This window comes from Haliotis asinina, chromosome 10, assembly GCF_037392515.1.
Source record: "Haliotis asinina isolate JCU_RB_2024 chromosome 10, JCU_Hal_asi_v2, whole genome shotgun sequence".
Classification (NCBI taxonomy): domain Eukaryota; kingdom Metazoa; phylum Mollusca; class Gastropoda; order Lepetellida; family Haliotidae; genus Haliotis; species Haliotis asinina.
Genome location: NC_090289.1, coordinates 30512342 through 30524762, shown reverse-complemented (window position 1 = coordinate 30524762; position 12421 = coordinate 30512342). Strand labels below are relative to the sequence as shown.

The 12421-nt window shown below is 41.8% G+C and overlaps 1 protein-coding gene across 1 annotated transcript; it reads left to right on the top strand.

Moving 5' to 3' along the window:
• Positions 1 to 3009: 3009 nt before the first annotated feature.
• LOC137298626 (uncharacterized) lies at positions 3010 to 4728 on the top strand. The gene has a single exon (XM_067830914.1). It carries the CDS (start codon positions 3010 to 3012, stop codon positions 4726 to 4728), a length of 1719 nt encoding a protein of 572 aa, XP_067687015.1.
• The last annotated feature ends 7693 nt before the right edge of the window (positions 4729 to 12421 follow it).

The window sequence follows — 12421 nt, the reverse complement described above, 5'->3', positions numbered from 1 at the left end:
AAACACTATTTATTGCATGTTTATATAGCGTGTATGGTAAAATCACTATGTATAAATACACAGTTCATAAACTCCATTAACGTCTACACATCTTGTACCATGTGTGGTGATATTAAACATTTCAATGTAAAATATAGATGGCAGTCCTGTCTCTGAATCATAATCATATGTTCATACATACCATGAATCATGATGCGTGGTGCCATTAAAACAATGTAAAGATACATGCGTGATCAGTATGAAAAGCATGAAGGGTATACTCACAAACAAGGTCCTCTCCCATCAAAATAAAGAATAATCCATCGGAAGAAAGAATATCCCGTCTAAATATTGCATATCACACAAATTCCATACACTTGTATAATCCATGAAGCCGCAGAGTAACCCGTCGCACAACCCACGTCTCTGCCCTCTCACTCTCAGGGTAGGTAGACAGTCAAACAAAGACATTTTCGCGCGGTTTTAGGTACACGCGTGTCTCAGCCTAAAAACCGGTTCTGTGTCAAACCCGTTCTGTCAAACCTGTGCGCAAACGCCCCTCAATCAAAACGGACACATAACCAAAACGGCTACCTATCCCAAACAGTTGCCCACACATCACCGTTTCTAAATGATGATAAGTGTATATATGGATATAATAATGACAGACTATTTTATTGTCATGTTGACACAATAACGATAAAATGGCACAATACTGTAAAGTATGGTTCAGCGTGAATGTTTGTTTTATTTCAGATGGACCTCCAGACCAAAATAGATACGTTTGACAATTATGACAAGTTGATCAAGTGGGCAGAAGAAAATGGGTTGTCCAATGATGAGCGAGTAGACATGAGGGCTATATGCTTGCTATGTAGACAGACAGAAGATCAGTCAGTAACAACACCTGAAGATCAGCTAGTAAAAGATCTTCAATTTACCCATGGGGAAATGGAGGAAATGACGTCTTTATATGGCCTCAGCTCTAACGACAGTCCCCACTTGGACAGTATTGATCCAACATTAAACCAGGTCCAGAGACAGAAGGGTTTACCATGTTCCTTCTGTGGAGCCACATTCAGAAAAATGTATGTATTGCGACAACATAAGAAGACCTGCCCCAAGCGTCCTGCAGATCTGTCAACTGACCCTACTCCTCCAAAAAGACAACGTACAATTAACCAGTATGGTGGTGTAGGGTCACCCCTCCCTGATGCTGAGTCTCCTAAAACTCAACCCTATACTTTTACAGAGAAGAACACCAAGACCTTTGCCAAGACTGGGGCCATAAGTACAACGTATGAAATCAAATTTAATGACGAATGGCAGGGTCAGAGTCTCAGAACTTTGTACACCAAGCTTCAGGACATGTTTGAAGCGATTTTACAGCAAACCACCCCTGATGATGTTCAGGAAGGAGATTTGGGGCGGGTCATTATCCATCATCAAGCTTTAAATAAGGCTATTGTCATACCACCACAGCCTCTGTCGCATCTAAATGCAGAACTGATCATGAAACACATCGAGAAAGTGTTAAACAGTCGTGAAGAACTGGCCTTGGATGTCTCCTTTCATGTGGATATAGGAATCATACGTATACCTCGAGGTGGACGATCCAATAAGACCATAACACAACTCGCAGGTTCAAGCAGCTCTATTCATCTGAAACGGTCTATAGTACAGATTGTCAACGAGGATGACCTATGTATGGTCAGAGCCATTATTGTGTGCTGGGCGAAAGCTAATCAAATCGGTCAAGATGAATGGAAGAAACTCACTGGTCATACTGAAACACCCCTGATAGACTTGGTCCTACAGTATCGAAAATGTCCCAAACACTTTTATAATAAATTAATAGACAAGTCACGCCATGAGCAAGGAAAGTTAACCCTGAAGTTATGTAGATTGGCCGGTATCCCTCCAGATCGTCCTTGTCATTTGAATGATATTCCAGCTTTTGAGAAAATACTAGGATGTCAGATTTTAGTGGTCAGCGCTGAAAGAGGGAACAAGTTTATCAGGGTTGGTGTTCAAGAGTCAGAACAACCCAAACTCTTTCTCTACCTGGTCGAAAACCCACAAGCTCACTTCCATGCTGTTGTCAACATTCCTGGATTTTTCTCAGCCTCCTATTTTTGTGAGCGGTGTTTGAAACCTTACAATGACAAATTGCATCATTCCTGCTCTGAGACCTGCATTGTATGCCATAGCCAAAAGTGTCCTGAAACAGATACACCACTGACTTGTCGTCATTGCCAAATGACTTGTAGATCACCCGGATGTTTCCAGCGACACCAAGCTGGAAAAAGAAATGTAAAGAAAGGCACATACATACCCTCTAAATGTGAGTGGTTCTGGAAATGTACCATGTGTAAGAAAGTATTGTGCCGAAGAGAAAGGGATCCCAAACTACACCAATGCGGAGAATGGAAATGCCCTGGATGTCAAGAAGTGGTGGAGCAAGATCATCTCTGTTACCAGAAACCTAGTGACGTGGACCAGACCAAGAGTAAATTTATCTTTTATGACTTTGAATGCAGACAGGATGAACAGCTGATGTGTGAAGAAGGTTATTCACCGCAAGGACCTTGTGCTACCTGTCCTGCTGAAAACTGTCCCCATCAATCATCTACTTGTCAGCATTGCCACCAATCCTGGTGTGGCAAAAGTCAACATGTTCCCAACTACTTGGTGGCACAATCAGCCTGTCATGCTTGCAAAACAGAGCCAGTCAGTGAAGACTCAAAATGTCACCACTGTGGATCTAGATGCCCTGCCTGTAATAGAAGGGACAAGAAAACCAAACAATTCAAGAAACCTCCTTGTGAAGAAAGTTGTGGATTTCGTCAAGTGATATTCAAGGGAGATGGAGCTCACATTGAATTTTCAAGATGGCTCTTTAATAGCAACCATAAAGACTTCACAGCCATTGCTCACAATAGCAAAGCTTATGATGGATACTTTCTTTTGGAGTATATGATAGATCAATCCATGTTTCCAAGCAAAATCATTTACACTGGTTCTAAAATCATGTACATGCAGATTGAAAAAGGCCTCAATATCAGAATCATAGACAGTCTCAACTTTCTTCCTATGAAACTGGCCTCCTTACCCAAAGCTTTTGGACTGACAGAAGTGAAGAAGGGGTACTTCCCACATTGGTTTAATTTGAAGGAGAACCAAAATTATGTTGGAGCTTTTCCAGATCCCCACATGTACGGAGTGGACTACATGGGAGCTAAAGACAGAGATGTATTCTTGTCATGGCACAGCCAACAACATGGAGAGTTTGATTTTTCTAAAGAAATGAAAGAGTACTGTATCTCAGATGTCACTGTGCTCAGAGAAGCTTGTCTAAAGTTTCAGCAATTGATGATAGATGCCACAGGCGAGGAAACAGAAGGAAAGATCATTGGTGGTGTTGATCCCTTTGCCAACTCTATCACTATAGCCTTTTTATGCATGAACATATTTAAAACCAAGTTTCTGAAAAGTCACGACCATGTCAAGCTGACTGATGGACAAACTGTCACAAACTGGATGTCTTCCAGACCTTCTGAAGAAGAAGATGGCTCATACGATGTCAAGCTCAAGAGTGGTCAGTGGATTTCGCAAAAACATCTTCAACAGAGGGGTATTACTACCCATGAAGCAGAAACAGTTCCAAGCCCCATCGCTCAAGTACCATGTCAAGGATATGTTGGCCATGGACAATATAGTAATGTTTCCATTCAGTGGTTGGAATGGCTCATGCATTCAGAAAATATTGTCATACAACATGCCCTGAATGGAGGTGAACATATAGTGCCTGGAACCAACTACCGAGTGCATGGTTATTGTCCCCAAACAAACACAGTGCTGGAAATCCATGGTTGTTGCTACCATGGTTGCAAGACATGTTTTCCACATGAGAGATCATCTACCATACTCCCCAGGACCAAACAGTGTGTGGAAGAACTTTATGCTCTCACCTGTAAGAAAACACAGGTGTTGAAACGGAAAGGTTACAAAGTAGTTGTCATTTGGGAACATGAGTTCCATCAACAATTAAAGGATAAACCAGACATGAAGGCGTTTATCAGTACACTGGACATACAGGATCGTTTAGAACCACGTGACTCCTTTTTCGGTGGCAGGACTAATGCCAGTACACTCCACTACAAGGTGAAAGAAAGTGAACAAATTCATTATGTGGGCTTTACAAGTCTCTACCCATGGGTCAACAAATATTGCCAGTATCCTATTGGACATCCCCAAGTCATTCACAAGAATTTCCAGTCGTTGGATCACTATTTTGGAATCGCCAAGGTGAAGATATTACCACCTAGAAAACTCTATCATCCAGTACTCCCCTATCGATCTGAAGGCAAGCTAAAGTTTCCTTTATGTTGTACCTGTGCTGACAAGGAGCAACAGACCCCCTGTGAACATTCAGATGAGCAGAGAGCCATCCTAGGAACTTGGTGTACACCAGAAATAGTGAAAGCCATCGAGAAAGGATACCGAGTAATCAAGGTGTATGAGGTTTACCACTGGTCAGAAACAGCTCAATACAACCCTGAGACAGGAGAGTGTGGATTGTTTACAGACTACATCAACACCTTAATGTTAAAACAACAAGCCAGCGGATGGCCAGCTTGGTGTGCAACGGAAGACGACAAGGAGAAATACATAGCAGACTACAGAGAGAAGGAAGGTATACAACTGGATAAAGATCGCATTGAAAAAATCCGGGATTACGATCCCTAGCTAAACTATGCTTGAACAGTTTCTGGGGGAAATTTGGACAGCGTTTGAACATGAAACAATCAGAGTTCATCCATGAGAGTGAAGCAGAAAAATTCTTCCAGATGTTGACAGATCCTACCAAGGAAGTGACAGATTTTCACATCCTCACAGATCAGACTTTGCAGTTGGAATATAACCACAAATCTAGCTTTGTCCCAGAAGATAACAAGACCAACATCTTCCTGGCCACATTCACCACTGTATGGGCAAGACTGAAGTTATACAGTGTCCTGGAAAAGCTGGATCAACAAGTGTTGTATTATGATACTGATTCTGTGATCTATGTTGCCAAACCCACTGATTACCAAACACCTCTTGGGGATTATCTTGGTGATCTCACCAATGAACCGGACAACAATGACTACATCGTGGAGTTTGTGTCTGCAGGGCCTAAGAATTATAGCTACCAAACTCACAAGGGGGAGCAAGTGTGCAAAGTTCGTGGTTTTTGAATTTCAAGAATGCCCAACTCATCAATTTTGAAGCCATTCGGGACATTGTACTTTCACCCCAGAGAGACAAAACCATTACAGTAACCAATCCTTCCAAGATCTCACGAGAGAAAAGGAAACGGAAAATCTACAATAGAGAAGAGAAGAAAAAGTACCAGATGGTTTACAGCAAACGTGTCATTCAACCCAACTTGGATACTTTACCTTATGGATACTAGCCTATTCTTCCTCCCATCATCCACTGAAAATACTTGCCAGTCATTCAGCTATCAGTCAACCAACCAATCATTCAGCTATCAGTCAACCAACCAATGTCATATCTTGTCATCAGAGACCGGGCCGGAGGACCCGTGAATTGTAATTAGTAATGGTTTGTAGGGGTTGTGGTTTTAACAAGTCATCCACTCAATCCATTACTTCACTGGGTCTTCTGAGCTAATCTGCAAGCTGGCTATGTCTTGAACTCATAAGCGCTGTGTGTCCCTCTGTATCCCTCATGTGTCCCTCGTGTGTCCCTCATGTGTCCCTCTGTGTCCCTCGTGTGTCCCTCTGTGTCCCTCGTGTGTCCCTCAAGTGTCCCTCGTGTGTCCCTCATGTGTCCCTCGTGTGTCCCTCAAGTGTCCCTCGTGTGTCCCTCGTGTGTCCCTCTGTGTCCCTCGTGTGTCCCTCTGTGTGCCTCGTGTGTCCCTCGTGTGTCCCTCAAGTGTCCCTCGTGTGTCCCTCGTGTGTCCCTCTGTGTCCCTCGTGTGTCCCTCTGTGTCCCTTTGTGTCCTCCCATGCTATATACATGTCCCTCTAGTGTCCCTCTGTGTCCCATTGTGTCCTCCCATGCTATATACATGTCCCTCTAAGCTGTTTCATCAGTTGAACCGGAACCACTGAGGTGTCAAATCATGAGTCGTGTCAAGAAAGATTGTCCTGTGCCTGGATGTACTGCAAAACAACTTTCAAAACTATCCAACCATTTATCTCAAGTTCACAAATTAGATTCTGAGAATAAGAGGTACTGGTTAATGAAGAGGGAGGACATGGCTGAAGTTCAACCCACTACACCGAAGGCAGCCATTACTTGGAGTCCTCACGCTGTGATTGATCCGACTAAACCTTGGTGGGAGACACAAAGTTTAACACCTTTTGAACCTTGCTCCAGCATTTGTGTGTCTGGACCTACAGGAGCAGGAAAGACTCGGTGGGTATACAGACTGTTGCAACATGTGAATGGCATGTATGTGAAGGACCCACCCCAGAAAATACTATACTGTTATGGTGTTTATCAATCTCTGTTTGACGATGTGGAAAGAACAGTGCCAAACATTGTGTTCCAACAGGGATTACCTACAGAAGCAGACATTGAACAGTTTTCCTCCGATGGGCAGCATGGACTCATTATTCTGGATGATCTGTTACATCACGTGTTAAGTTCTATAGACATGGAACTGTTGTTTACACAAGGCTGTCATCATCGACGTCTGAGTGTGATATTTATAACCCAGAACTTGTATGGACAAGGCAAATCTGCACGAACCATAGCCCTGAACACGTGGTACCTGGTCTTGTTCAAGAATGTGCGTGATACATCACAAATGATGACCCTTGGAAAACAGTTATTTCCTGGACGTGCAGGGATTCTCGTGGAAGCATACACAGATGCTATGAAACAGCCCTATGGCTACCTGGATTTGGACATGTCTCCACGTGCAGAAGATGTGCTGAACACTGAATGAAACATCATTATGTCTAAGACACTCAGACAGAACGGATATTTCTTACGGTTTTTGCAAGTGAGTACATCTCCTGTACAAAAGAAGTTGCTGTTGCAAAGCGTGACTGATGACCAGTTAAAAGTCTTGGTGGAGATTATTTATAATCTGATAAATACTGATGTTCGTCTGTCGAAGAAACAGTGGACTGTACTGAGAAAACACAGAAAAGTGCTTCGTTTTCTCGATGATAAAACCGTATCTAAGACAAAGAAAAAACAATTATTGCCAAAAAGTGTGGCTGTCATTTGTTTAGTGTTGAAGGTTGTTGGGCCTTTATTGAAGACTTTGTAATGGAGCATATCCAAAAACAGGTGCTCATTCCAATGGATAAATATAAACGGCTCTTGAAATATCACATGAATCCAATGAGTGGTGGGACAATGAATGCGCCCTCCTCCTCAGATGTGAATCATCATACCACTATTGATGATTCAGAACCCATGGATACCAGTTTGATTCTGAGTGTGCTCCCCAAACCTTACAGACAGAGAGGTGCTGCTTTATTGAGACATATTCAGAGTGACCCTGAACATAGACTATCATGGGATGAGAAAGGTGTCCTCATCTACAAGGGTCAAGTCATTGCAGGGAATCATATTGCAGACTTACTCAAGGACTCCCAGTATCTGTATAAACGTTTTCAACCCAAGGGCCTGACTGAATTCAGGCCTTAAAAGAGATACATGTGCCTCAAGGTCTTGTAGGCAACAGACAACGACTAGAAGTGGACATGAAATCCAAAACACCAGAAATGACATCAAAACCTCCTGGGATACCAGCTCATACTCGACAGAAGAAAAAGAAGAAACCTTTCAAATGGATTACATTGTAAAATATCGTTGTAAAGTAGACTATGGGTTGACCCCTAACCTGTAGTGCTACTTCTGCGTGAAACGGGGTCATTAAACAATGAAAATGTATACCTTGTTTGTTTGTTTGTTGATATCAATAATAACAGAACACAGTGCCATACCTCCCAACCGTCCTTCTCCGATTGGGGACTTCTGTGGACTAGCGGAATTACAGTGTTTTTTTATGTTTATTTCCAGGTACATTGTCTCATCACTATAAACACGTGCTAAATCTAGATAGTATGGACAGTTTTACATACATGCATTAAAATACTAAGAGGCATAGTCATACATCATTTCATCATTGACCTTTGCATTTATAGCGAAACTACTTTGAATGTCATGCAACACATATCCTCTACATTTCATGATAATGTAGTAAACACAATAGAGTCCACAGGTAGAGCTGTCACTGCTTTGAAGTACTTTGGTATTGTACTGATAACGTGATACATTTTTACATAAAAAGTCTTGAAATTCTCTTCGATAGTAACTGGGTCTTTTTCCAAAGCTGTCAAAGAATTCTCCATAATTTGGTGAATGTAACCAAATAGCGATCCAATGCTGGCCTCCTTGTGTTGAATCTTGGGTATTGATGATAAAACCATGGGGGTACGAGATGATTCTCTTAGGAAGTTGGTCTGCTGCACCTATTGTCACATGAAACTGTTTTGTGATTCCATCCGTATTGAGGGCACACATCAGCTGTAGTGTATTCATGGTGTAGAGTACAATATATTCCTCGCGTTATCAACAGTCAGCATGAGATTGTCCTCGGAATAGAGAATCAGATTTGTTGTCTCAGGTAATGCCTTGCTAAACTGGAGGTTGAGCCTTAGGTTTCCTCTTTTTATCAGATCCAAGTAGTCGTCTTTCAAATGATAGGGTTCAAGACAAAACTGGTACAGAGCATATCCGCCCTTAAAGTCGTCACCTTTCAATACCCAACCCTATGGATGCTCTTCCTTCGAACAAAGCATTATAAGCTGTGATGTACTGTTTCTTTGTTACCCGTAGGGCTTCCCCCGGCAGTGATTCTCCATCCACATAAAGAACAATAGAACTGAGATCATACATTTGAAAATTAAAGGGTGACTTGGTGTAACTGCCATTGACGGCTTCAGAAGATGCCAATGCTACTACAATTTTGTTGGGGACCTTGTTTTGAAACAAATTATCCACTGTGTAGTTCAGCTGTCCTTTGGGTAACGATACAGTTTTGATGTCACTCTTGGTGAAAGGATACTTTGCTGTGTGATGAGCGAGAACTTTGGCATGACTGGTGGTGATGGCTGAGCTGGGTCGAATCGTACACATTCGCAAATAGATATCTTGTATTTTCACCCTGTAACTGGGTGAGTCTTCTGCACACATGAGATTAAATGCAGGAGGGGTGCGGAACATTCGTATTTGTAAATCCACGCCATTAATCAAGTAACGTTTTGAATCCATCAGATCTTCATAGAGAGGCCCACACATATCCACGGTTCCATTACGAGTGTATTCATATCTTAGAAAAAAACCCCCGTTGGTTGAATTAGGATCAGATTCATCCATAGAATCCGCACTGTCTTTGTAATAGAGCTGAGATTGTAGTAGAGATTGTTTCGATGCTGTGGTTTCGTTGAGAAGAACCTTGATATAACTCTTGTAGGGATATAGATTGGTCGAACTCGTAATGCGTTTTCCATTGAGAGACAAATCCACTTGAGAGAACAGGCTTTGAAGCCATAAATTGACTGGTCCTACTTTTTCGTCTGTTGTAATGTCTGTTCCATCTGCTTTGAGTATCTTGGCCTGTACATGTAATTGAGTTCTCCTCAAGTCAATGTAATCTACCCCTTGTCCTGAGATGTTAAATTCAATGGGACTGGAATCGGTTGTAATTTGAGACGTCGGTCTGTAGGTCATATAATACTGTTTATTCACTGACGCATAGGTAGGAGGTATAGTAAAGAGGTTAAATTCATCAGCGTTAGCCTCAACGGATACACTCTCTGTATATGAAGCCATTATTTCTTCCTGCTTTTGGTGGGTATATCCAAGTTATCACCAGAGCCACTTCGTTTAGATGTACACAGCTTGCGCTTCTGTGAGGAACTGATTTTTCCACCTTTAGTTTGCCTTTTTATAGACTTCTTCTGCATCTGTATACGAGCCTCAGCCTGTTCCACTGCTTGTTGAGTCGGGGTGACGAAATTAATTTTAGGTTGTTGTTCTGAGGTTGTTTCTTTTGGTTTCTCCTTCTTCCACTCTAGATCGTACAGTTCTAAAAAACGATCCACTGACATCATGGCAGATTTTTCTCCTCCACGCATAATGGAGTGATAAGGATCTCCTTTCCCTTCAGCCTGTAGCATGTAAAATCGGGTCCATTTTTCGGCATCGGGTACGAAGAGTTTGTATCGTGGATTATTCATGATGAATACCAAAACGGGAGCGGCTTGAGGTGAAATGTCACTGTCACTGGACCGCGGATAAATGAAGCTGGATTACCCTCGTGGTCATTTATATAGACATCCACAGTCTGCACATCTCTCAATTTCATGGGGACATACTGGCATTGAGAAAATGAAAATGAACGTTCTTTTCGGTTTCCCATGAGACATAAACGTCTCAGTAAGGGTTGTTTAGTTTCCCCCACATAGGATGAATCACACATGGAGGAATAGATATAAATGTCTCGACATTCCGACTTTTTATCTATGTCCCAGGACAATATAGATATTTCTGTCAGTCCTATTCTCCATCTCTGGTCAAGATGTAAAGGATCATTCAAATCTACTCTGAAGTTATAAGGTTTGTTATTGGGATATAGGCGTTCACTGTCTGTACTTCTGATGGTAATGTATTTATCCATGTTGAGATTTTATCTTGGGATTTGGTAACAGGTATCCTAGACTGGAACTGAGGAGAGCTGTCCACAAATTGGAGTTTCCTTTGTCTAGGGACAAATTGACAATACACGTAATCACCACAATGTAAATTATGATGATTTGAGAGAAAAACACTGTTTCTGTTTTGGCCACTTTTCGACCTAGCAAAGTCCAACTTTCACCAGACCTGCTGCGTGAGAGAGGTTGTGTCTCTACTGTCTCTTCCATGATAAATGACGTTGAAAAGAGTTTACATTGTGCTTTTATACTGTTTCACATCTGCTTCTGGGATCCAAGAATTGTATTTTTTCGACTGAAGCCATTTCACTAAGACTTCTTTCCGTTTATTTCTGGTCCGTGTTTTGACAATGTCTTGAATTCTATACTCCTGATCTGGGTTCTCTATTACGGCTTGTAGCTCTGATGAATAAAACGCACCTTCAATAGGATCACCACCCCAGTCTTTCAACTTGTACATGTCATTGTCTTGTGACCAACATCTCCTGATGACCGTAAAGATTTCACCAGACCATTTCTCCTGGTATTCTCTGTCAAATGGTCTCCTAAGATGACTCACTCTGACCTTATCCCCCACCTTGAAGGTGAAGTTCTTTTTACTGAGTTTAAATGTCCGGGGTTGAATTAAATATTGAGAGAGTCGCACTTCATCTTCATTTTTATGAGTTACACTAGCAGGCGACTGTCCTAACATTCTGTGTTTGGTGTGGTTGTAACTCTTGACTACATCTTGTAAGATATCCACATACCTGTTTTTAAAGTGTTTCAACATGTAACGATACAGTCTCATTTTAATGGTTTTAATCACTCTCTCAGCATAAGGGGCTTTGGTTTCATTCAGTGTAAACAGCTGACTTACATTATGCTTTTTCAAAAAAGCTTTTACCCACTGATTCTTAAATTCTGAACCCATGTCGGTTTCCGTGTTTCGGTTTTCCATAAGTTGGTGAGGGCTTTCACCACTTCTTGACCTTTTGAAGACAGGAGTGGGAATTACCCACAAATAACGTGAAAATAGATCTATGATGACCAAGAGGTATTTGACCCCATCATTGTACTTTGCCAGTGATACCATGTCCATGAGATCAGACTGCCAGTGACTGTCTACACCTTCCACTATATACTTATTTCGTGGAAACTTTCTTCTGACCTTTCAACCATTTCTGAATTCGATGTAGACCAATTTTAAACTGACCCTCAGCTTTGACAGCGTCGTATAACTTCTGGGGTCCAGCATAACTACCAGGATGTTCTGGATCATAATAGATCCTGTTCAAGTAGTCTTCCCAAGGTGCCATCTCAAACTCAACTAAACATGACTCACATGCATCAATTCCTATTCCCCATCGTTTATCAAAGGGGCTAGCTTCAGCTAAGGGCTTAGGATAGGATCGAATCAATATATGTTTCAAGTCACTGTTCTGGGAGAATTTAGCCATGACAGCCTTTGTCATAATATCAAGACTGACAGTGTCCCACGCTTTCTGAGTAAAGCCTTTCACACATCGCCCAAGACGTTTTTGCTTTGCTGGTGAAGTTTCCTGTAGTATAGACTTTGCACTGTCCAAATCTCCAAAGTACATTGCTTTAGAGTACATGTAACACTGCTCAACACAATTAAATGTCATACCATTCAAGGTAAACACAGATGGATGAAAGTTGCTGAAGGGTGATTTCCATCCGTAGAAAAATAG